We start from the raw sequence: 26,683 nt of genomic DNA on the forward strand, positions 1-26,683 counted from the left end.
ATCAAGAAAAACACTCAGCTAACTAAAGAAAACCAGGCAAGAAAAACTACTGAGGTCATAAGGTGAACGGGCTCTCTTTATTACCACTCCCATTCTTTGTATGGTGTGTGAAAGACAGAACATCAGTGAAGTATCCTGCATCATAATGCCTAGTGTGTCAGACACAACAGTACTGTGTTACAGGAGACAAGGCTGGCCTTCTCCCCCCCTAAAGCCTGTCCTGATTTACTTCATTGGATTAAAGATGGACAATTCCTCCACTGAATTACAAGAACTGGTGAAAAAAATAATCCATTTAGTAACCGTTACTCTTACACAAAGGTTCAAGTGTGGGTGATGCTGTCAGAAAGTCAATTCCCGAACATGAGGTTATGAGATTGAATACAAATAAAATAAGGCTGGTGCTTTTTAGCAGATTACATGCTGCTCTAGCACTAGACCTCAGAGTGATCTGACTGACTTCGCAATGAAACACTGGCCATGTAGGGACCACCTGGACCTCTCTCCCCATTCCACCCCAGATAAACCGTAATAGAAGCCCCTACAGTTGCCACAGAGTTTGGCCCTAATAATCCCTCTCCCTGATTAGGTAGATTGGCTCCAGCCGTTACATTTCTCATCATCATCAAGCACACTAGAGAGAAGAGCTGATTCCAGTCATGCTACGATAGATGGATTTCAAGTCATTGTGCTCCTAGCAATGCCACTAACATTATCTAAGTAATTACTCTCCATGTGCTCTCACCTACACAGACCAATCGCTTCAGTATGTACAAGATATTCACACAGCAGTGCGCAAAAAGGGCCAACAGTTACAGATGCTGAAGCCCGACTGTGATCTCATCTTTGTTCTTCTGCAGGAATCTCTCACAGGCTTTGAAGGTACCGTAGAAGTCTGAGGACAGTCCTGCAATGTTAGTCGTGACGTAAGCTAGGTATCCTGGAGCTGCCTGGTTGTAATAGGACACCTGAAATCCACAACACATTCATTAAGACAGCTAAGGGGACATCCACAGGCTGAAACCTACAGGAGTCATTTTCTAATATGTACAGCAGCAGCAGAGGTACTGGCTTCCTCGCCCCTTGGTTCTGCATGGGTCTCCCCAGTGGCTCTGAATAGGTCAGAGGTTTTGGGATGTACAGACTGCAGAACTGACAGTTCCCCTGATCCAGTGGCTGTGAACCTCCACACAGTGGGGTGCTGAAGGGCAGTACCCACTATCCCAGCCCATAACTTGCAAAGCAGCTGTGTAAAGGTTCCTCCTTGGCCTGAGGGCAATGAATGCCCAGCTCCTCACTTAGTTCCCACCACAAATCCCTCTGGCTTTGTGTGGGCAAGGGTGAATTCCAACCTACGTGCTGAAAGCAAAGCCAGCACACGAGGGGCTTGGAAAAGTTTGGGTTGGACACAAATATGGTGGCCCTGACTGTTGTTATAGCATGGCAAGGGGATGTTTTGAAAAGGTTTTTAGAATTTGAAAGACCTTTCAGTCCAGACTACAATAGTTTAAATGCAGTTCAACTGTTAGGCCTCCATTACTTGAATGGTCTGTAGCATTAACATTTCCTCTTGTCAAAGTGACTTGAGTTCACACTCAGACCACACTGCTGCATCCACTCGGCAGGGGACAGCCTGGGACATGCAGCCCTTTGGCAAGGGAGGGTTATTGGGACAGGGCTGGGAGTCAGAAAACCTGGGTTCCATTTTTAATTCAGTGCTCCCTTGGGCAAGTCATGGAATCTTGCTGTGCCTCAGTTCCCCCACCTGTAAAATGGGGACAGCATAACTTACCCACCTAAGCAATGTGGACAAATGTGTGCAAATAAAGGCGAGGTGTTATGTGAGAGTAGGAACAGGGGTGTTGGGGTTTGGGGAAGAGGTTTTTGTTGTTTTTTTTTTTAAATAAAAAGGAGGGGGGTTGGAAATTGAAGGACTCCAGAAATTCTCCCAAATCCCCCAACCCAGCACAGACAGGGATGTGCAGCACCAGACTTGCAGGCCCTTCTGTTTTCCCCCCTGAACTGGGTACTGGGGATCTGACCTAAAGCCAACCACAGGTCAGCATGTGCAAGCTCTTGGTTATGGAAGGTGGGTAAAGGCCACGGTGATTGTCGCTGGGGGACACAGCTATCCTCTGGAGAGCTGAAAGCCTCACCTTGGTTAGCTCGGCTGTCTCCTGCCAAATACAGAAGCCAGAACACATCGTCTCCTGTCGGGTGTACTCGGGGTTTGGTGGACAGGTGGGCAGCGTGACCGACCTGAGCGCAACGACATATGGGTCACTGCAAGAGAAGGAAGCCTGCTTAGGAGCAGTTCACAAGTGCATTGAAAAGGTGAGAAGGGAGCTGGCATAAAATCCTGCTTCTAAGTTAACCCTGCTCAGATCAATGCCAGGAATGCAAGCGGCAGAACTGCCCTACAAACACATGCTCAGTGACAGAATGGAATTGACCTCTGCCTAGGTATTCGTGCATGGAAACACAGCACTACGCGGCCACAGTCCACCTTCGGCTTCTGCATTTCTACCCGTATTGACTTCAAAAGAAGTTACATCCAAGATATCTTGGAGTGATTTTTTTTTTTAATCAAATCAACTGAAAACAATGCAGAAAGAAGGTGTGGGGGGCAGGGGAAGGCTGGCTATGATCTGGCCTCTATCTACAAATCTCAGAGTGGCTCCAGTGTCCCCTGTGTTTTTCTCACATCGGGTACCGAAAGCAGGTGAGGTGTCCCTTTCCCCAGGCACACTAAGGCAAATATATTGCAGTCAGAGTGGGAACTCCCAATCCACTTAGTGCCAAGGGACTGGAGACTTGGATTTTCAGAGGAGCCTAAGGGTGTCAGGCAACCAGCTCCTACTGAAATTCAGTCTCCTTGAAACTCCTCTGAAATTCCCAGCTGAAGAACTGGGCTAAAAAGGTGGCTGGGGTGAGAATGGTCAGGAACAGCATGTGACAAGTATTCATCTCCTAAACTGCATGCCCACGCTCACCCTTCTCTAGGAAGGGGTAACTAGAATGAGCTCTCCAAGTGTCTTTCACCAGAAGGCATGATGTCCAGTCCTTGGGTCATTCTTGTGGTTCTTCTCAGAACCATCTCCAATACAAAATCTATCTTCACTCGCAGAACTGGGCACAGGATTCCAGTAGCAGTCGCACCAGTGCCAAATACAGAGGTAATAAAACCTGCCTACTCCCACTTGATAGTCTTTTTTAATACATCCAAGGCTCACACCAGCCCTTTTGACCACAACATGGCACTGGGGACGCATGTCCAGCTGATTGTCCCCCAGTATCCCAGTCTTTTTCAGAGTCACTGCTTCCCAGGAGAGAGTCCTCCATTTCTGTAAGTAGGCTGACATTCTTTGTTCCTAGCTGTACAATCTTACATTTAGCCATACTGAAATCCACACTTGCTTACACCCAGCTTACCAAGCAATCTAGAGCACTCTGTATTAATCAAGATCTTACATGCAATACAAGAAGCTACATAGTGAAACACACTCACGTTCTATATACAACAAGTTACTTTAGATCCCTCTTGCAGCCAAAAAATTGTGCAGTGAAAAGGAAGTTGTGTAGCAGTGCCAATTGCTCCTTTATGCAGTGTTTTCAGATGCACAGAGATGAGGCTATGAATTAACTATTTTCATGGTAAAGCATTTTTCACTCGCTGGCTCATAGGATCATTTTCATGGCAAATGTTTACATTCTTCAGCATGTCATAAACCAACCAGCTCGCAAGGGCTGTGCATCATTGGACGTAAGTATGGGGTTCCAGCAACTGTTCAACACACTGCACTTGAATACCACAGGCACTGAAAGACAGCCTGGCACGAGAGGGAATCCCAGAGATATTTAAACAGGAGAGAAAGCACCATCTGTGGGGATTTGAGAGACAGCGGAAATACTAAGCATCGACTTTGTAGCACTGAAAACGAACACCACACTAACCAAACACTAGATGTTTCCAGCCCCATGGGCTGGGCCCAGCACTGTTGTCCCTATTCTGTGCACCGGCTGCCAGCAATCGCTGCACAGGGTAAGCCCGCCAGACCCAACATGCCGCTGGAGCCATGCTCATTTACGTACCCTTCATCACAAGGTTTTCTTCTTGATGCCAGGATAACAAAGTCCTGAGGCTTGTTTTCTTGACTAACCGTCTGACTAACCACGTGGTAGATCGTGTCGTCTTCATCAACTTGCTGGACAAGCTCAGCGCTCCTGGGAAGAGGCAGAAGAAATTCCAGAAAGGATTCAGGCCAACTTCCGAAAGATGAGGTCATCTTCCCAGCACCATGACACCAGACACCTTCCCTTAAAAGATGTCCTCCCTCTCTCTCAATAGTGTTTCATCGTACGTAGGGCCCTACCAAATTCACAGCCATGAAAAACCCATCAGACCGTGAAATCTGATCTTCCCCATGAAATCTGATGCCCAGTCAGAGGCTCCTACCATGTGCATGGTCTGGCTGCTAGTCCCAGCCAGGGATGGGGAAGGACCAGACATCCTCTTCCCCTGCAAAGACTGTTCCCAGGGCAGGTCAGATCCACCTCAGGGAACCTCCCCAGTCTGCAGGAACCTCCATGGCTCCAGCTGTCATTACCCCCCACCCCCACGTAGGAAGCCAGTAGCTCCAGCTGTCATCACCTCTCAGTGTAGGCAGCTGTGGCTCCAGCTGTCAGCCCCCCACTCAGGCAAGAGACAGCTGGGAAAAAAACAGGCCTATGGTAACACGCCCCCCACACCCTGTGACCCCCACTTCTGTGTTGCTGCTGGCTGTGGTGTTGGCTTTAGAGCTGGGCACCTGGCCAGCAGCCTTCCTCTCTAGCTGCCCAGCTCTGAAGGCAGCGCCCCTGCCAGCAGTAGGGTGGCAATCCCATGACCCCCCTACAATAGCCTTGTGACCCTCCCACTCTGACCACCTTTTGGGTCAGGCCCCTCGGGTTACAACACTGTCATATTTTAAGACGTAAACATTTGAAAACCTGAAACTGACTAAATTTTAACCCCTTGGCTGTGAAATTGACCAAAATGGGCCATGGATTTGGTGGGGCCCTAACCATATGGTGTTACTCAGCACTAACTCAGAGACTCCAGACAGAAGCAGTTCAAGCCAAACAAAAGCCAGTTAGACAAACTTACAATCAGAGGGATGAGAAAGAAAAGCTTTCTCTGCTGAAGTAGAGCCACCTTCCCAGATATATCAGCTCTCCCCTGGACCACAGGCCAGATTTTTAAACACATCTAGGCACCCAAAGATGCAGGCCATGAAAATCCCACCGGGTGCCTACCTGCCTCTTAGAGCCAGATTTCCAATTTGACTACCCTGTAGTAGAGCATTTTCTTCACAAAATTAATTGCTCCAAACAATTCTCTCATGACCACACCCTGAAATCCTTGCTTAGGCAAAAGATCGGTTGCCTTCTGTGGGAGTTCATACTCCGCTCTCCCTAGGCAAGTGTCTGAGCCAAATCCCACTGGTGTCAATGGGCTTTGGACCAAGTCCTGAGTTCAAGTGTCTGACCCGAAACGTTTCAACTGTATTGTCAAGTAGGTTGCAAATCCTTTTCACGCATTGACGTGGCACCTCCTGTGCCTTCTCAGTCTGGTTTTGTTTATTTTTGAAGGATGGGATTGGCCTGAAATTAGAGGTTGTTTCTGAGCCTGGGATATTTTGGTTTTGATGGAGGACATGAGGTTCGTGGCTGGGATCAGAGCCACAAAGATCACTGACTCACTGTGTGACCTGGGAAAGTCATTTCACCTTCTTGTAGCTCAGTCAACCCAGGGGTAAAATTGGGTAAGGAAGTCCAGTATTCTCACTGACGTGTAGACATACCCCCCCAACCCTCCAGAGCCGACCATCCCTGGGAAAATAAGTTACAGCTCCTTAAACTTCCCAGGCTGCTCCTGTGAGTGGAGAAGTCCTGGATTCAGTGCAAATGAACAACAGGATAGGCCGCTCACCGAGGCTGTGGTACGGGAAGAACGAGTGGCCCTGAGAGAGGTGTCCTCTGTGACAGATACTCCAAAGACTACAGTCTCCATTTTAGAAGTGTTTTATGATCTGAATGGGCTAGGGATTGTATTCTGGCTCCATGGGGGAGTTACAGGGTTTCCTGCAGGAACTAAAACCATTGGGGCATAATTCATGCAAATCCCCATGCAGCTAAGTCTGGAGAAGCCTCATCCCCTGGAGGAAATTGCATAAACTGGTTTGATGTGGTTCATGAGGCCTGGCAAACAAAGAATTGAAAACTGCATCAAGTGACCACTTTGACGTAGGGAGAGGAGCCACACACACTTTTTCCAAGAACTGCAGGACATGAGACAGTGACCCAGACACAGAGGCCCTGCCAAGGACCCTGCCTGCCAGGGTCTCTATGCTGAAGACGGGTGACTGCCTGCTAAGCGAACACTTGCATGTAAGCTGTTCATTGTTTCTAAAAACACTCTCTCTGTAAAGCTTTGCTTCTGAATAACTAGTAGACATCTACCCCGATATAACATGACCCGATATAACACGGTAAAGCAGTGCTTCAGAGGGGCAGGGCTGCGCACTCTGGTGGATCAAAGTTTGATATAACGCGGTAAGATTTTTTTGGCTCCCGAGGACAGCGTTATCATCAGGGTAGAGGTGTACTTGATCTATGGAGGCTGGCTGGTCGCTGGTTAATCCTGTCATTGCCCCAGAGAGAACAGGGCATGACCTAAAGATAGGTCTGCTGAGGTGATCACCATGAATTGCAGTCCACAATCCCCAGCCTGGAGAGAATGGACAGCAGGATGCTGCCCCAAGGACAGGCAAAATCTCAAGAAGGCCACAAAAGGATCAGAGGTGCAGTTACTTTGGGAACTGTGACACCCTCCTGCAAAGGAGATTTTAAACCAGAGCTCCCTCTGCCTCTGACTGGGTGTCTGTCAATGTGACAGCTTTAAAATCAAGGCAAGTTGCACAGGCATATGATCCTGGCACAAGACTCCGCCCCATCTCAGTATAACCAATTCTAATTACCATCCAAGGCCATGGGAGAGCTAAGAGCATATGCTGGTCATAGTGTATAGTCACAGTACAGCCACTTTATGGAGTTGGGAAGAGGAGCACAGCTTTATAGCACAGCACACTTTATAGGAAGATAGACCCCTTATATGGGACAGGAACATAGAGTGTTAAAGCTACGAGCCAGCTCACTGCTGTGGTTACACGCCTCTGCCAGCTAGGAGTCTCAGCTGTAATCCTAGGCTAACAAGACTCGAGGTGTCATCAGCATGCAGGCAGAGCACCTGACTAGCTTGTACACATGGCTGGTCTCCAGAAGATAAAAGCCTTACTACTGTCACCAACGGCTAAAGGGCATCTTCTTTTGCTCGAGTAGCAGCAACGTGTGCTTCAGGAGATAAAGGTCCCGGATTCTACCCCGCTGTACGACACATGACCAGTGTGGCAGCCAACTTGGATGTCGGTACATATCCAGCCACAGACTCCATACACTGTACGCTCCTGCTTTTGGAGTGGGGTGGATGATGGAGGGGAAAAAGCACTTTGCATGGCTTGAATGAAGAACCTTTTTGGATTGGGAAGTTGCTTTGAGGCAGGAAAGCCAAAGAAAAGAAATTGGGGACCTCCCCCCACCCCCATCCCCAATAAAACAGGGACCATCAATCCTAACATTTTAGCTGTCCTCCAAGTACTCACGCATAATGTCTATCCCATTCGTGCCTCTGTCTTAAGTCTGACAGAAGGAAGAAGGCCTGTGTTGCATCAATGCAGAGGGTCATCTCTATTCGGAAGGAGAGGTACTTGTCTTCCTCCAGCGTGTACATCCTGACCTTTGAGAGGGAGACAGACCGAACAGGTGAGAGCCACAGCCTGCTGTTTTCTTTAAAATGACTTTTGAATTTCCAGCAATAAGATTCATTCATATTTTTGCCTTATTATAATATAACCAAACAGTTTTGATCTATCACACACACCCCTCTCTTTCATTACATTAGCATGCAGAATCACACATACCTGGTGGTACATGAGGTCTGTGTTTTATGAGCTGGTTCTGACTTCACCAATAAGCCCCATGAGTAAGTCACAAAACAGTTGTCCAAGAGATAGTTACCGGATAGCTAGCATGGGTGTTGAATGGAAATGGGTAAGACTGTGGACAGCTCTGCTTGGTGGGTTCAGTGAGATTTTACTAAAGCACAGGTAGTACGGCATCACTGGAAGCCCTATATTTTACATGTACATAAGCGTGTGTCTGCAGTGTACATTTGGACATATACAGAATGTTGATAGTATAGACACAGTCATTGAATACATGTGGTACAATCCCATTTATTCAAACTGTTTTGGGAACATCAAACACTTTAGGATTCAGATACCTGGGGGTGGGAAAGGATTGAAACATGTCCTTTGATCTCAGCATGAGTTGTTTCTGCTACCTGTAGGCAGTCCAGGAGACTAAAGGCGGCAGTGTTTACTTGTGGGGGCAGGGGGGGGGCGCGTGCGGCAGGGTTAAGTACCTTGTCTATTTCTGTGGCGAGTACCCAACTGGTTTTCGCTACAAGAGTCTTCAGTGCAGAAACATTGTTGTAGCTCAGATAAACCTACATCAAAAACATCATAAGAAAATACAGTAGAAATCACGTTGAACTTTGGTTATGTTTTCCTATATCTAAACTCATGGGATACTATAGCCAAGCTTGCAGCTGCTCAGATACTGAACTAATCAGAGGATAAGAAGGAATTTATTATTCCAGGTAAGAGCTCTCTAATGCTTGCTGTTTTAGGTAAGGTTTCATCCTTCTTGTTTCCATAAACCATATTTATTCACGTATAAACGTCTAGCTGCTACTTCATACCTGTTCCTGGGCCTTCCTACAGCACGTGGGTCTTAGGTGCCAGGGGAGGATATGGCCAATATCTACAGAGGCAGTTATTTTACCTTGTTACTTTGGTCCCAGGGCACTGACAATGGCACTTTTGTCTGTTCACAGGAAATGATGTATTTTCTAGGGAAAGCAAATAAAATTGCTTTAGTTACAGCACTACTGATCTTCAGTACGTGGCAGGGAAAAGGACATCTCAAACACATGCTGGTGAAAGAGACAGACAGTAAAGTTAGCAGCAGTGTTTTTTACTTCAATATCTTCTCCAGCAATGATCTCCAAAAGGAGTGCAGGGAAAACATGGTCATCTTATGAGTATCTTGGGACCAGGATCCCAGTGGATTGAAACAGCCATTTCTTCTTGGCTCAAATTGAGGGAGCTCAGAGCAACAAAAGCCTCAGAAATCCTGCACATCATTTGCAGGCGGAAGGGAGAGGAATCGGATTGTAGCCCAGGGTGAAAAGAACCTTTAAGGATTACTTCTAACAAAGGCCAGGCAGTGCCTGGATGGGACAATTCTAAGGCCTGGTCTACACTAACACATCTGTTAGTCAGGGATGGGGGGGCCTAAGCCCCAACGTTCAGGGCTGGATTTGAACAGGAAGTGCTCCCATCTGGCCTTTCTGGTCAAGCAGGCCAATCTCTGCAGGTGGTCAGGGAGTGGCATAGGCAAGCTGTAAATGGATGGCTTCCACCTGTGCACCCTGTCACAGCAGCCCTTGCCCTCATTTCCCCTTGATTTCTCAAATAACCCATGGACTCGGAAGGCTCTACTGAGTTTAATTTATTACCAAACCTTCCCACTACCAGGAACCAGAATCCCCTCAGCATAGTGCAAACAAACAGTCCAACTCCAGCATCTCTCCCCCTCACCCCAGCCCAGTTTCCCACCTCACCCCACCCGCTGGGGTGTTTCTCCGCCCTGTTTCCTTCCCAGCTACAATTCCAGCTCTTGCCCGGACACATCAGCAGGCTCACGTCTCCATCAAACCCCAGACTTTGGCCCTCTCCGGCCAGCAGGCATCTCCCTGGGCTACTCTGAGCCTTCAGCGCTCTGTGGCCTGGGGACATTTGTAGAAGACCCTCTGGCCACCCTCCTCTTTCACCAGCCTGATCTAGTGCCATTGTTCAACCAGAGAACTTTACCACTCTGTCCTCCCCGGGAATCCCCTCCCTGTAGCTCTTAGCCCAGTTCTGCCTGTGAGCTCGCTTTACTGTGGACTCACCCCTGTCCTGAACTCTGGGTTCTGAACTTCCCTATCAGTTATAACTCCCCAGGCACCCCACCCTCCTCCTTACACCAAGAAAGGGCAAACTTGGACAGGAACAGGAGAGCTGAGCCTGCTTTCATTTAATAGGCCAGCTACCCTGTTACACAAGCAGACTAGACCCCAGACTAGGAGCCAGGAGATCTGGGTTCTGTTCCCAGCTCTTCCTCTAGCTTACTGGATAATCTCTTTAGCAAGTCCTGGAGAGTCTCTCATGGAAATGGTCTTGGGTGACCACAATCCAGGACCTGGTTTGCAGAAGTGCTGAAATCTGGCCCCGAGCTTCTCCATTCGTTTCCCAGTCTGTTAAATGGGGATGGTACTTATCCACCTTCGTAAAGTGCTTTGAGAGCCACAGCTGATGTGTCATTGAAGAGTTCATCACTTGGTTTGTAACAAAACCTGAAGTCGGTCAAGTCTGTTTGGAGGTGCACAGCAGCCCAAGCTTGGATTAGAAGAGATTGGGTTTTACCGCCGGAGCAAACACTATATTTGAACTGTTCACAAGCAGCAAGTCAAATTTGCAGGATGCTGTTTATTTAGGGCCATTTGATGGAAACCTTTACTGTAACGGAAAAGATCGGAATTTATTCCGGAACTGGTGTAATGAGTGAACCGCTGATGCTAGACTCAGATCTGAGGGACCATGTGTTGGTTCTCATATTGGCCTTGGACTCAAGGGAAAGTTATAAAACTCCTGGAAGCAGGAGGGCAGATGCCGCAAGACATTCCAGGAAGAAAATATTTTCATTGCTTAATTGCCACACTTCACTACAATCGTATTCTCAGGGACTGAGATACGGGAGTATAATTTGTCTGATAACACCAGATCTGTAATCAGAGACATGATATAACCAAGGTGAAGAGTTGAAAAGTAACAAAATAAAGCAGCTATCTCTTTTGCAAGGCTTCATTGCAACCACATGACCAGAGAGGACTCCAGGAATAGGGATTCACAATGGGTGAGGAAGCTAGGACTCCAACTGTACATGCAGATAAAACAAGTGGAGAGATGGGGGCGGGGGAAGACAGTGTTCGTAACAGATGTAAAATTAACCAGAGACCAGCTTCCCATTTTTCTACAGATCAGGGGCAGCAGTAAGATACCTGTTAGGATGAGACAACTCAAGTCCAGAGAAGAGCCATTAAAGATCTAGAAAACACGACTTATGAGGGAAGATTGAAAAAACGGGGTTTGTTTAGTCTGGAGAAGAGAAGACTGAGGGAGGGACATAACAGTTTTCAAGTACATAAAAGGTTGTTACAAGGAGGAGGGAGAAAAATTGTTCTCCTTAACCTCTCAGGATAAGACAGCCACGGCATTTTAGGTTGGACATTAGAAAAAACTTCCTAACTGTCAGAGTGGTTAAGCACTGGAATAAATTGCCTAAGGAGGTTGTGAAATCTTCAACATTGGAGATTTTTAAGAGCAGGTTAGACAGACATCTGTCAGGGATGGTCTAGATAATACTTAGTCCTGCTATGAGTGCAAGGGACTGGACTAGATGACCTCTCAAGGTTCCTTCCAGTTCCAGGATTCTCCAAAACCCAGTCAATTACTGGTCTTGGATGCAACTAGGGCTTTATATCAAGGTTCTGCAGATACTTCATTAAGCCAAAAATAGCAGCTTCTAGGGATAAAAACTGTCTATCCAATAAGTTACTTTTTCACTGCTTGAGGGGACAGCGTAAGAGATGTGTGCACTCTTGTAAGAAATAATAATAATATTTAACACTTTGTACCCATCCTTCTAAAAGAGAGTTTTACAGAGGCAGGCGAGTGTCATTATCCCTATTTTACTGAAGGGGAAACTGAGGCACAGAAATTCAATGATTTGTCCAACTCTCACAGCAGAGCCAAGAATAAGGACAGCAAGAATACAAGGAGCAATACACAAATGGAACACGATAGATGTACCGACTCTCAGGCTCAAGTTGTTTATTCATTCCATATCTTACCCACTAAAGCAGAGGTGGGCAAACTTTTTGGTCCTGAGGCCATATCGGGTACAGAAATCATATGGAGGGCCAAGTAGGGAAGGCTGGGGGAGGCTATGCCTCCCCAAACAGCAAGAAGTGGCCTGGCCCCCGCCCCCCTATCCAGCCCCCCAGAATCTCCACCCAACCCCCCATGCTCCCCACCCAACTGCCCACTCCAAGACTCCTACATCCTATCCAAACACCCCTGCTCTCTGCCCCCTAACACCCCCCAGCTCCCCCCTGCCCCCATCGAACTCTCCCTGCCCCACATTACCTGTGAGGTGGGTGAAAGGGAGGCTCAGTCCTTTCCCTGTGCATTTCCCCTGCTCGTTTGGCTACTCTCCCTGGCAGTTGGGCAGGGCTCACTCCCTGTCTGGGCCTGGCTACTGGGGACAGGGGCCAAGCATGCTGGGGGTGGAGGGGCACCCTGGCTTGCTCTGGCCCTGTCCCAGGCAGCAGGGCCCAGGTCCCTTGACCACCCCCTGCAGCCCCCTTGGAACTCCCCCTGACCACGCTGCCTTGGAGCACCAGGTCTGGCGGCACTATAGCCATGCTGCCCAGGCGCTGGGGGAACTGACTGCACAGGAGGCAGAGAGGGAGGGGAGGAGCCAGGGGCTAGCCTCTGCCCCGCTCACTGCGCAGCTGAGGAGTTGGGCTGACTCCTCCGCAAGCCTGGCCTGACCCCGCTCCCTGGCCGAGCTCGGTGGCCAGAGGGAAGGGTCTTGCGGGCCGGATGTGGCCCTTGGGCTGTAGTTTGCCCCCCTCTGCACTAAACCACACTGCTTCTCTTGTGCTCCAAGAGCACCAAATATTCAAGATCTCTAATCCTGGCTCTCAAATGCTTGGAAGTCTTGGGCAAATCACTTCGCTCTGCCTCAGTTTCCCCAAGAATAGAGTGAGGTTAATAAATTCTTCCCTTCCTGCCCCACAGCAGAGAGATAAAACTGGATGATTACAAAGCACTTCCAAGATGAGGTAGCACTAGAAGAGGGCTAATCATTATGATTATTACAGATTGATCTTGTCCAGCTATGTATTTGTGCGTTCTCTGTCTATGCAGATATTATAGTGCATTAATCACCAAGGTATCTGGATACTAGAGAGTGTGTTTTGACAGTAACGGATGTATAAAATAAGCACAGCCCTGTGAGGCTGTGTTTTACATACAGATTCTACTTCTGAATTTAGACATTTTTCCTGTGCTGTCCCTACCATCTTCTCTCTCCAGCTCCCCTACATAGATCTGCTTTGTGTCTCTCTTCCTAACGCCCATGGCTTGGCACCATACCACTTAACCCTCAAGTACCTTTTCATGGAAGCACAGAAATGTAGGAATGGGACCTCGAGAGGTCACCTGATCCAGCCCCCTGTGCTGAAGCAGGACCAAGATCATCTAGACCGACCTTGACAAGTGTTTATCCAGTTTGTTCTTAAAAACCTCCAATGAATGACATGGATTCCACAGTCTCCCTTGGATGCCTGCCCATTCCAGTGCTCAACTGTCCTAATAATTAAGTAGTTTTTCCTAAATCTTCCTTGCTGCAGGTTAAGCCCATTACTGCTTGTCCTGCTTTCAGTGGACATGGAAAACAATGATCATCATCATCTTTGTAACAGCCCTTAACATATTTGAAGATTGTTATTGGGTTCCCCCCCGCCCCAACCTCTTTTCTCGAGACTAAACACGCCCATCTTTAACCTTTCCTCATACATCAGGCTTTCTAGACCCTTTATCATTTCTGTTGCTTTCCTCTGGACCTTCTCATTTTTCCTAAAGTGGGGCACCTAGAACTGGACACAGTTCTCCAGCTGAGGCCTCACCAGTGCAGAGTAGACTGGGACAATTACCTCCTGTGTCCTACCTACAATGCTTCTGTTAATACATGGCAGACTGATACCTCTTTAGCAACTGCACCACACTGTTGATTGATACTCAGTTTGTGATCCACGAGAACCCCCAGATCCTCTTCAGCAGTACCACCACCTATGCCCCATCGTGAAGTGCATTTGATTTTTCCTTCCTAAGTGAAATACTTTGCACTTGTCTTTATTGATTTTCGTCTTTTGATTTCAGACCAATTCTCTAATTTGTCAAAGTCATTTTGCATTCTAATCCTGTCCTCCAAAGTACTGGCAACTCCCTCCCAGCTTGGTTCCACCATAAGCACACTTTCCACTCCATTATCCAACTCATTCATGAAAATATTGACTAGTGCCAGACACAAGACAGACCTCCAGAGGACCCCTCACAAATACCTCCAGTCTGAACCAGCAACTTCCTGACAATTACCCTGAGTACAATCATGCAGCCAGTTGTACACCCAGCATAGCCATTTCATCTTGAATGCATCTCCTTAGTTTACTTATGAAAATGTCACTTAAAAAAAACATACATCAAGGTAGATCATGTCTGCTGCTTCCCTCCATTCACCTGGCCAATAACCCTGTCAAAGGAGGAAATCAGGTTGGTTTGGCATGATTTGTTACTTGAGCTTGATAAATCCATGGTGTCCATTTCTTATAACTATATAATCCTTTAGGTGCTTACAAAGAGATTGTTTAATAATTTGTTCCATATCTTTCCAGGTATTGAAGTTAGGCTGACTGGTCTGTAAATCCCTGGGTCCTCTGTGTTCCCCTTTTTAAAAGATAAGTGCTATATTTATCCTTCTCCAGTCCTCTGGGACCTCACATCCTCCACGAGTTCTTGAAGACAATTGGCTAATAGGTCTGAGATTGTATCAGCTTGTTCCTTAAATATCCTAGGGTACATTTCATCAGGACCTGCCAACTTGAATGCATCTAATTTATCTAAGTATTCTTTAACTTGTTTTCTCTCTATTTTACCTTGCGTTCCTTTCTCTTTGTTGCTAATATTGTGTTAAGTAACTAGTCACAATTTACATTCTTAGTGAAGACAAAGTAGGCATTAAACACTTCATCCTTCTTGATGTCCATTATTAGCTCTTCTTCCTTGTTAAATAGGGGCCTACACTTTCCTTCATCTTTCTCTTCTTCTTAATGGATTTATAAGCCCATTTCCGATTGCCTTTTTTGTCCCTCCATGCTTGTGTGATTCTGGTGTACTCATCCTTAGCAGCTTGCACACGTCTGCACTTTTTGATAGATTCCTTTCGGATTGTCAGATCCTTAAAGAGTTCCTGATGGAGCCATATTGACCTCTTACTACTCTTCTCATCTTTCCTTCACATTGGGAGAGTTGGGTTGCACCTTACTACTGTCTCTTTGAGCAACTGCCACCTCTCCTGAGCTCCTCTGAGTGTCTTTCTGCTTCAAGTTGAGCTCAGCACAGAATAGGTTGGGCTAGAAAGGCAACTGGGAGTCTGGGCTGAATTCTAATCCTGTTTCCAACACTGACATGCTGTGAAGAAACCATTTGAACTCTGGTCTCAGTTTCCCAAACTCAACTCCTGGAGCACTGGAAGGTTAAGTTCCTCCAGTCTCTGAGAAATCCTCACATGAAAGGTGCTATGTAAGTGCCAAATATCATCACAGCCATGGCGTGCAACCCGTCCCCCACACATAGGTACTGACTTCCTGCATTTCCAGGGGGTGCTCCACCCCTGCTCTGCTCCAGCTCCTGCCCCCACTCCACCCCTTCCCCCAAGGCCCCAGCCCCATCCTGCCCCAGCCCCGTTCCTCCCGCTCCCCGCACCTTCCACTAAACAGCTGACTGCGGCGGGCGGGAGGAGCTGATCAGTGGGACCTGATGACGGGTGGGAGGTGCTGGGGGGAGGGAAATGAGATGACTCGCAGGGCTGCCAATGGGTGCTAAGCACCCACTATTTTTTCCCCCCCGTGGGTGCTCCAGCCCCGGCACACCCAAAAGTCAGCACCTAGCCACCCCCCCCACCACACACACACACCCCTACCTTCCATGGTACAGAAAGCCATGGGCTACCTCCAATTTTCCCAGCCTTTACTGAATTATCTGCATGTGATCATTCAGAGCAGAACATGGACTGGAATAAAAACACACAGTTCTATTCAAAATGCTAAAGCTTCTCCTCCCCACTCCCATTATTTTTTCCTTCTTCGTTTGAGGCTGATCCTTTTCACTCACCTGTCCAATCTAATTTTTTTCCTAGCACTGGCTTCTCTGTACCGTCTCTCTCCATCCTGTGAAATGGAAACATGTTCATGGAGGTTAAAGTTTTGGAAAAATAAAAATTTATTGACCAGAAAATAAGTTTTTTCAACATTAAGAAAGCGAATCAATCCCACAGCCTCTGCTGGTCTCAGCTGCCCCCACCAGCAGCCTAGGACAGGACTGTCTTCCTGGCAGCAGGTCAGGTCAGGTCAGCAGCGCTGGGTTTGTCATTGTTTTTAGAGTACAGACAGAACCTCCCACCTGTGCCCCCAGGTTGGCTAGTTCTCCCACTGAGCATTCCTTTCAGCAAGCCACCCCAGCATGCATTGCCTCACACACTGCTGGTGCTACTCTGTGTAGGTGCCTGGCCTCTGGGAATTCTACCCCCGAGGAGTCAGAATAGGGGAGTTGATCAGGTTTTTCCCAGAACGCACTGATGCAACAGAGCTATGCAATGTGGTAGAAATGGATGGCTAACAGCCAATGCATTTGTGCTGTGTGAGAGGGCGGGGTGGGGAGGGGTGTGGAGAACCTGCTGTGCAGACAACTCAGCTGTGTTTGTTGTAGCCAAGAAACATGCGAGACCCAAACTGGTTACAAAAACTTGGCTGTACTTGTTATGTAGACAGGGCCACTGGCTGAAGTCAAGTTAGCATTGTACAGCTATTTGACTTAGTAAGAAGATACTGGTTAAACGCTTGCATTAACTACCAGGCTCCCTTGCTGCACGCTGCTAGGCAATGCTGCTGCCTGCCAGTTGCTATATGGGGTTGTGAATTTCCTCTGATTTTCCAAATGGGCTGATATGGCACCGATTGATTTACTACAAATATTTCCGTTTTGCTGCCGTTTGCATTAACATTCAAGTCACTCTCCTGAATTCACAAGAACTTTTTAAAACACAAGTCAGCCTCCTTCGGATTCCATGATTTGTTTAAATCCACCACTGTTACTGAGAAATTCATTACAGTTGTCTCAGCATTGCACAGTATCTGAGATCTGCTGCTCCAGAGCCAGCCAACCACTGGGGATTTCTGTACACCTCTCACTTGAACTTCAGTTAAAGCCCTCACCCCTTCAATGGGGCTTCTCATGCTCTGGCTTTAAACACGTAAGTACTCAGCAAGGCCACAATCCTGGAAGCAACTTGTGTAGTGAAGTACATTCAGCTGTTAGCAAAGCACTGGAAATATATACCAGCCCTCATGTGATCCTACAGAGAGACTTTGATTTAGTTCATCAGTTTTGTATCACAGAAGTGCTCAAGGAACATGGGATGCACTCGTATGCTTCTAACACACTTCAAAACATTCTCATTTTCTCTTTAGAAGGGAAAAAGATGAGTTTTTCCTCTATTTGAAAACCCTAATTTCTCTTCCTTCCTTCCCTGCTTGCTTCGTTCTGATGGAGCTCAATACTTCATGGTTCTAATCTGTTTACATTGTTCTTTGTACCATGCATTGCCAAGCCCATGAATATGAGCAAAACATTGGCTTTTTAAATTAATATTCTCTTGGTGTTTTCCGCAGGAACTGAAATTAGAGAGGGAGGTTGGATTTACAGGGGGGAGGAGATCAAAGACAAACAACTAAATTGGCAACACTGAGAAACCTCTCTGTGCCCTAGGGTAAATCCTAGAGGGAGAGGCAGCAAAGACATCCTCTCCTAATTAATCCGTGGCTGCATGGACTTCAGTCATCATTTATTTCACATACACTGGCTACATAGGATTCAGGACCTTCCACCCCAACCCTTGGATTAAAGGAGAATTTCTGTTATATGTAATAGCACAAGGGCTTATAGCCTCATAAGCCAAAGAAGATGGACAGCTGGAGGGGTGTCGTGGTCCTGCGCACTTGAGTAAGCAATACTCTCAAGTCTTGCCCGGCTAATACATTTCAGTCTCTACATAGGACATTTTTTATTATCAATGTAAATTCACTCTCTATTGAGCAATTTGATTTCCATTTTAGCAAGCTGCATTTGTTTTGCAGTGAATCAGATAAATGCAATAGAATTAAAGGCTGTGAAGCTTGGAGCAAAACAAGATTCAGCTGCATCCTACTTCCCCAGATTTTTACATCACTGCACAAGCCCACCGATGTGGGCAATGTCACTTTCTAGGCTCTGATTATGGTTTCCATTCTTACCCCAGCTTCTGGTTTCACCATTGGAATGGCACTGGGCTGACCCTCTTGATCCAAGACAACAAACGTCATGAAGGCACTGTTGATATGTCTTCGACTGACTTCCATTTCCTGTCGATAGGCCTCCACACAAACGCCAACCTCCATGCTGGAAAGAAAGAATGGAAGCAGATCATCTCTAGGTGCCTGGGGCGTAAAGCAATGCTACTGCCTAGCTAAAGGAATCCAGTGTGCCATACATTTCATTGCTTATTTACCAATAATCAAAAAGCAGAGGAACCTAAGAGTGGACCTACTAGATCAGTCCAGCTCAATCAGTAGGATATGAAAAAGGCAATGACTCAAGCAGAGCGCATGCAACTTTTCAAATCTTGACGCAAGTTTTCAACAAAATTTGAAATTTCAACCCAAAAAAAAAAAGGAAAATCTTTGCAATGAAATCTGAAATTTTCCCCTCCAGTTTTTTGACTAAATCTAATCACTTGGACTGGACACATCACTCTATTATGTCAAGCAAATTTTGCCCACAATGACAGCTCCCATGGATTTTAATGGATGTTGCATGTACTCTGAGAGCAGATTTAGGGCATAAAAATCTATTTTGAAAATTCACTGCTTCTCATGTGAGAATAAAGAGGTTACTTTGAAAACCCACAGTAAAAAAAAACTTATTTTTTCCTGCCTGATGTTTAGACCTCATCTATGTAGGAAGTAGAATAAAAGGAAGTAAATAAAGACACGCAGTGATTGGCTACAATAAACTAGATGATTTAACGGGTCTTTTCTTCATCTTTTATTTCTATTAATTTATAGATTGTGAATTTATCTTTATTTGAACCCATTTCAAGCTATTTGAGCCAATTCAGATTTATTCTCAGAACAATCTACAACCTGAACTTCTGAATCAAACTGATTTTACAGTCAGTAATGCATTCTGTAATGCAAGGGGAAAACACTGCTCTGCTTATCTGTTAACATAGCTGATCCCTTTATATAGAACCAGATATTGAACTCGTGTTACAGATGTTGAACAGTGGCAATTCCTTCCTGTTCAATTATTTTTCTTCATTTGTGTAAATCCAGCAGCTAATAACTTCCATGGTTTTGTTTTCAAAGACAAAAGTGCAAGCTTCTGTTGAACTTTCTTATCAAAATCCATTCAAAACCCTGAACCAGAGAAAGATGTACCTATTTTTGAACGAATTATTAACAATAGCTTTTAACAGAAGGCGGTCCCCAACTTGTGATGGTCCTCTGAAATGGAACATTTCAATGGTCTTCAGAGTGGGGTGGGCATGGCACAGCCGGCTGTGGGAAGGGAGAGAGATTTGATTAGCAAAATGCACTCAAAATGAGGAAGCTATTTCACCAAGCCAACATATCAACCAGTGTGCATGCCCTGCTGCTGGACAATATAGCAGACCTGGGCAAGTGTTCGTGCACAAAAGGGAAACCACTCAAGCCAGAGAGCCCTGAGAACAGGACAGGAGGCAGGGTTCTTGTCAGGTGACACAGGTATATGCAGCCACCCCAAAGCAAAACCTTTGATGCTGGCCTAGCTATCACCATTACACAGTCCCCAGCAATGCTCAGCCAGCCTGAGATATTTTGGCCTATTTGCTGCCCTCCGAAAGGCAGCCATTGAGGTCTGTATTCCCCTGAGAACACGTCTTTTGCCTCGGCTCCAAGCCTCTTGGCCCCAATTCTCCATGTTGTGAATAATCATTCTCCAAGCACCGAAGGTCACTTGTGCAGAGAGATGCACCCTTTTCCTAGCCAACTGAGAGAGCAAACGACTGGGACCACACTCTGCGATTCCCATGTGGCAGGGCAAAATCCTGCCAATAACCCACCATCAGATCAGCTCATTACAAGCAAGTCCCTGAAGCCAGGTCACAGGTTATGCCCCCTTTCCACTCAAAGAGGGGCCACAGGATCCTTACCTCCCACTTCGTCACTAGAGCTAGAGACACAGAAGCCTGGTTTAAAAAACATCATCCAAAGAACAGATGTGTCTTCACAATATGTCTTCCTCCTGCTACCGCACTGCAGTGTTAGCACTTGGTAGGCACCCAAATGACAGCATGGGACTTGGGCCCACATTCATTTTGGCAGAGCGGCAAGAATGCAACAGTCACACAGGCAGTGCATGATACTGGCAGCCAACCCAAGTGCGTCTGGAGCACGATGTACATTTTATGATTAAATAATTAGGGAGGGAGGGAGAGAAATTTGCTCTGAATCTCCACCAGTGCCCTTCAAGTGCAGTTATTCTGGGGCTATTGTTCCCACTCCACTGTAAAATCAGAACACAGACTACTCCTTGTTCAGTACGAGTCAACCTGAGAACTCAAAGTTAGTCTCTGAAGATCAAAAAACTAAAACCCAAAAAGGTAGATGGCGAAAAATGAGATAAGACATTTAACTCCTTCATTACCTCCTTTCCCATCGCATCGCACACAGAGGATTCAGAATGCCCATAATTAATGCATACAGAGCACCATCTAATGGACAACTGCTGATTTATCTATGACAGAATACATCAGTCCTGGACATCCTTCAAGGTTCAGAATAAATATCCCCCAGTTCTTATATAGGTCTTTTCATCGGTCACTCTCAACGCGCTTTACAGAGGCAGGAACCACTGCTACCTCGCTCTCTACAGATGGGGAGCCAGAGGCGCAGAGTGATGAAGCAACTTGCCCCAGGTCATGAAGAAGTGTTTCCAGGATCACAACAGTACACTGGAAATCTGTCCCTGGTCACGACATTGCACCAGACTGTGTATTTGTACATGAACAGAAAACACTGGCAGGCTTTGCAGAAGAGCTGCTTCCAAACATACATAGGGAAAGAACTCTCACAGGGGAAACGTACTGCTACAGGCAGGCCAAGGGCGTAACGTTCCCTACAACTGAGCTGCCTCACCAGAAGGGAGGCGCATATGAGACCATGCAGCCTCAGTCAAGGGGTAGAGCAGATTCTGTGGGATCTGTTTTGATGGTGAGATTCCCACCTCGCTCATAGGACACAGAGACACCCCCCGCATCCCCCAGGTCATCTTCCAGATCGGACACACAGTGTTAAAACCTTGTGGTGTGATGGAATGATGACATCGTGACATAGGAATTTATCCCACTAGGCAAACTCCAAAGATGGCATCCCTTAGTCCGGCAGTCTAGTCAAAGCTGGCTCCCCAAGAGTAGCGCTCGGGTGAATAATCAACAACATGGGAAGGGCAGTTTGAGTCCACCCCATCTCAGGCTGCGAGAACTGGGCCTAGTCAGTATGCGGGGAGGAGATCTGTAAGGCTACATTGCTCAAGAGAGAAAGTGCTCTTGGCGTCTCAGTGGTGGCACTCTTCCCTTAGCGTCAATGCCAAACCCATGCCCAAGCAGGGAATTGGAGTGCTGGCTGGATGTAGGCCCAATGGCCTGACTGGAAAGAAAGTTTAGGTCCTGACCATAGTGGTCATTAAAGTTCAGAGGGTTTTTTCTTGGCGAAAACAGAGGAACTAAGCCCTTGAATCTTGGGCAGATAACTACCTGGCACCCCCCATGTCACTTCACCTGCACTATATTCTTCCTCCCTGACTGCTGTACCGTCTTGCTGTGCCTCACTACCGGGCTGGGTAATGAAGGCGCAGAAGATGCTAACAGCACATGCAATCAGAACCTCTCCTATGACAGAGGCATTTCCACCCTTGTGGAGAAGCTCAGAACTGCACCTTGCTGCTATCGTGGCAACATTTTCCATCCACGCCATGATCTGGCCTCCGAAGGTGTTCCCCTGATGATTGGCATGAGGGGGCAGCACCAGTTCCACACTCTCCACCCTGGTCTTTTCAGCAGGCACCACGGTGTTGCAGTCTCCGTTCTCACGCTCTGGCATGAAAGAAATACGCATTTACCAGAGTGGTGTGTGGAAAGGACTCACCCCACTGGGCTGATGTTATCTGCATATTTATTTATTTATCACTCAACTAATTGCTACAAAACAAAAAACAAACACCATTTTCTCATCCACCACCATACCCTGGCCCCTTCCAGCCCAGGGGACTGTCCACTGCCTTGCTGATTGCAGAAGAATTCCCTCATTAAACCTATGCCACAGTAACCAGCCATCTAAGTGAGGCCAGCTGAGGCGGCTTTGAGAGCAGCTCATTGTCCCTGCTCAATGGAAGAGAGCATTCACCGGGGAGCAGCGCAAGGTGCTCTTCCCCAAAAGAGATTGGGAGCCTTCTCCTCAGCAAGCTCCGCCCCTGAAAGCCTATGGAGTATGAGATGAGGGGTCAGATCCCACTAGTCTCTGTGGCTTTGCAGAACATTACCACCAAGTGTTTTGCATGGATAGAACCTTCCATCAGACATTCATGCAATTGCCTCACAACTGTTGTGAAGTAGATATTATCTCCGTTTCATGGTGGCAGAGAGGTTCAGCGCTGCCCAAGATCAAATCTGTGGCAGAGGCTGAAACAGGACCCTGATCTCCTTCTCCACCAGTCATGTGCTGCAGACACAGCACCACCCTTCTACTAGCCCACGGGAATAAGAGAGCACAACAAAGGGGCTTTTTACAAAAGCAATATGCCAAGGCAAGAAGCAGTGATACATGGTGAGTGGATTTTGGGTGGCTAGAACCTCATAGTGGAGGCCAGTCTTATGAGATAGAGATTAGAGGCAGCAGAGTCTGGAGGACAGCACAGGACTGGGAGCTAGGAAATTCTGTCTTTTAACCCCAGCTCTGACAGCGACTCACTGTGTGGCCCTGGCAAAGTCACTGTCTCTCTCTCTCTCTGCCTCAATTTCTCCCATCTGTAAAATGGGAAGAGTATTTAGTTACCTACCTGGCAGGGATCTAGCAAGGAATAGTGAATACTTGTATAGCACTCTGAATACTGCTACCCGGTAACCGTATACCAAGTTGTGGAATTATTTTCCTGACACATGACCGAATCTTTTCGGACACCAACTCAAAGTAGTCAGGCAAGCACCGGGCACAGTTTCTAGGTTTGCTTTTGTTCAGGGGCAGAATCCGCAGGGCAGCTTACCGGTCGGCATGGTGCTGTGGGTGAGGAGATCCTTGAGGGTGTCGGTGTGGGCCAGGCGCATTCGGCGGCGCTCAGCAGCAATGCTGTATTCCATCTTCTCTTCCTCTGTCTGAGGAGTCAGCAGCTTTAGCTTCATCTACATGCCAAGAGAAGACAGAGTGCTGGTGGTTAGCTCTTCTCATCTCCAGGCTGGTCCCATGGGGATGCGGTTCATTGATTAAAGGGGACATCAAGGAGTGAGGATGTTCCTATTTATCTGCAGGACTTTTGTATTCTAACTGTTATCTCCAGTGATAAACTCCAATGTTCGGTATGAACAGGGAAATCTGATTCCTTAGGGGGACTGAATTCTTTTTAGAGGTGCTCGCTTTTAGAGGTGCTGCTTCTCTACAAGACACAGATCCTCCTTGTGCCTTTCTTCCCAAACAATCCTAAAGCACTTGAATCTCCACACACAGGAGTCCTTTGCATCCAAAGCACCTTCCATCAGGAAGTCTCAAAGCACTTCACTAACAGGAATGACTATTTGCTTTACAGCAGCACCTGCAGACCTCAGCTGAGATCAGGACCTCATGGGACTAAGCCCCAGACAAACATGCAGCCAAAGATTGTAAGTTCTTTGGGGCAAGGACTGTCTACAAAAAAAAAATAAGACAAAAGGTGAGTGGGGAAATAGAAACGCAGAAATGGACGTGACTAACCCTCACACACCAGGTCAGTGCTAGAGCTGGGCATGGAACACAGGTGTTCTCACTCCCAGTCCAGTGGACAAGGTCCCTTTGCCTGAGGTAGGCAAGTATTAACCTGACTTTACAGATGGGGAAACTGGCACCAAGGTGAAAGGAGGGGTAGGGACTTGCCCACAGTTAGAAGGAAACTTTTGTCAGAGCCATGACTAGAATACTGATCACCCAACTCCCAACAGTTTGCTCTAACAACTACCTCATGCCTATTTAAATAACATTTGAATTGACAACCTAGGCTAAGGTTTAAATGTGCTATAATCTATTAAAATATTTTAAATTCAAGGACAAAATACATTATGCCATATATGTTTGCTACCCAGTTTTAAAGAACGTCAGCCCAGTGAACTCGCAGATAAGCGCCCGGAGTCCGACTTTGTGGAAGTGCTTAACACTAGCTTTAGAGACAGCTGTAACCTCTTCTGCAGGTGCACAGAGAACATTTGCTTCATTTCAGTGTATTCAGCTAGCTCAGTTCAATGACTAGTTCGTTCAAGGAGAAGAAACGAACTGGGAGTTGAAAAAGCAGGAAAGTTCGATTTCTCTCTTCCAAAAACTAGGTGTGAAAGGACGAGATATACTAGATCTAAAATCTTGAAGGACCAGAAACAAATCTGTTCACTTTGCTAACTGAAGATGAAGAGTTTAATCACCTACACGTAACAAATGGGTTTTCCAATACAAAACGTGTTCTGATAAGCTCTCTTTTATGTATCCAGCACACTTAAGGCCATTTTTATTTAATAAATAAAAATGCTGGTTTTGTGCATTTTTAAATTGAATTTCTATCCAAATACAAAATTTCAAATAAAAATTAATCTAGGTAAATAAAAAAAAATGCAACATTCACCTTTTTCTAACATAAAAATGTAAAAAAAAAAAATCAGAATAAATGTAAGTTAAGCTATCTAATTGCTTAAATCAACATATTCAGATCGTCCTGGTTAGCAAAAAGAAGCACAAAATTTAGTGCAGAGAGTATATCTGGTTGAAACGCAACATGTTTTAATGGTTGCCAGCCACTGAGAATCAACCTATCTTTAGGAAAAGAACTACAAAGTACAAATGCAAAAAACACTTTTTTTTAAAAACAAAGATACATTTAAAGTCAAGGTTTTCTGCTTGACGGTTAAAATCATGATTAAAATTGGTGATTTAAATCAATCCACCCTGCCTTTAAGTAAAATATGCAAACAGCTTAGCAGCACACTTCATTACTATACAGTGGTGTAAGATGTGGGGTGAAGGCTACTATATTCAATTGAGGCTACAGAGGATGTTTTAGGTGAAAGGCAATTACCCAACTTGGAGTTTGGCTAGGACTCTGGGACTAGCTTCCAGCACACTGTGGGATTTTTAATAACCATAAAGTATCAGCTTAAAAAAAAAAAATCAGTAAATGAATAGGAATGCCATTTATTTGTTAACGTTTATAAACCTACCTACCAACCCTTTGAGAAATCTAGTCCCTTTTATGGGGAGAACCAGCTAGGCAGGCAGCTAATCAAAATACAGTTTATACAGATGTTCAACAAACCCTGCAATACACAGAGTAAGTTATTATTTCACATTGACACTGTGGTAGCACTTTGAGGCCCGTCAGATCAGGGCCCCATTCTGCTAAAACATATACAAACACAGTCAATACAAAAATGACCCACTGTCTACATACATGTGCCAAAGAATGGTCGTAAATGCTACGAAAATACAACTAAGAATTACATTGTGTCAGACTTAAAGTTTCAGCAGACATCAGTAGTGTCACATAAAAAATAATCTTCACTTGGTTTTATGGGCCTAATCCAGTGCCCTTTGAAGCACTGGATGTCTTTCCAATAGATGCTGGATCAGATCCCAAAAGCAGGTTCTTGTCAGTGCCAAGAATCGACAGGTAGAAATTACACCATCCTAATTTCTGCAGGCTCAGTTCCTACCTTGCCAGTTGCTTTGCCTTGTGCAACAAAAGTAGCATAGGCCTTACACACATTCCACTGCTTTCCGCTGCACAGATCTTCATAGCTGACCTGTATGCCAACCTGGAGGGGATCACAACAGAAAGGCATTGAACAGAATGTGATAGATAGCGGAGACACATTATTTCTATTGGGGGAAAAAGAGAGTTTGAACAATCTGACAAGCACCACATAAGAAGAAAATCTGAGGATTCAAATCCAGTGTAGAATTATTTGGGAGAGGAAGAGGTTGTGTTTGTAGGCTAGCTCTACGCACCGCCCTGGTGCTTGGTCCCAGTTTAACAATTGATAATTTTGATTTCCCTTGAATGGGAACAGTGAGAGCAACTACTGCATTGCAAGTTATACAGTTTTCTAGTGAACCGATCACAAGGCTAGTTCCCTGGTCACCAAAATGAAAACCATACATCCCAGATCAGACGGTCACTCCCCTGAACAAAGGAGACCAAAACACACACCAAAGGCTAGCAGAACAGAATCACCTTCCAGGGGTTACTACTAGATTATTAACATGACCAAAGGT

The 26,683-nt window shown here is 46.2% G+C and overlaps 1 protein-coding gene across 2 annotated transcripts in view; it reads right to left on the bottom strand.

Annotated features, from left to right (window-relative positions):
• Positions 1 to 58: 58 nt before the first annotated feature.
• ACOT11 (acyl-CoA thioesterase 11) overlaps positions 59 to 26,683 on the bottom strand; it is a 72,426-nt gene continuing 45,801 nt past the window's right edge. For both annotated transcript variants that reach the window (XM_050963579.1, XM_050963578.1), the window contains 12 exons: positions 26,122 to 26,223; positions 23,445 to 23,580; positions 22,122 to 22,278; positions 19,583 to 19,702; positions 18,398 to 18,542; positions 16,221 to 16,276; positions 8,944 to 9,010; positions 8,522 to 8,605; positions 7,701 to 7,834; positions 4,093 to 4,224; positions 2,157 to 2,283; positions 59 to 968 (listed from right to left, as the gene is read on the bottom strand). In XM_050963579.1, the coding sequence (XP_050819536.1) occupies positions 813 to 968; positions 2,157 to 2,283; positions 4,093 to 4,224; positions 7,701 to 7,834; positions 8,522 to 8,605; positions 8,944 to 9,010; positions 16,221 to 16,276; positions 18,398 to 18,542; positions 19,583 to 19,702; positions 22,122 to 22,278; positions 23,445 to 23,580; positions 26,122 to 26,223 (1,416 nt within the window). In that variant the 3' untranslated portion in view covers positions 59 to 812. The remainder of the gene's footprint in view (positions 969 to 2,156; positions 2,284 to 4,092; positions 4,225 to 7,700; positions 7,835 to 8,521; positions 8,606 to 8,943; positions 9,011 to 16,220; positions 16,277 to 18,397; positions 18,543 to 19,582; positions 19,703 to 22,121; positions 22,279 to 23,444; positions 23,581 to 26,121; positions 26,224 to 26,683) is intronic.

The sequence above is a fragment of the Gopherus flavomarginatus genome, chromosome 7 (assembly GCF_025201925.1).
Source record: "Gopherus flavomarginatus isolate rGopFla2 chromosome 7, rGopFla2.mat.asm, whole genome shotgun sequence".
Taxonomy (NCBI): domain Eukaryota; kingdom Metazoa; phylum Chordata; order Testudines; family Testudinidae; genus Gopherus; species Gopherus flavomarginatus.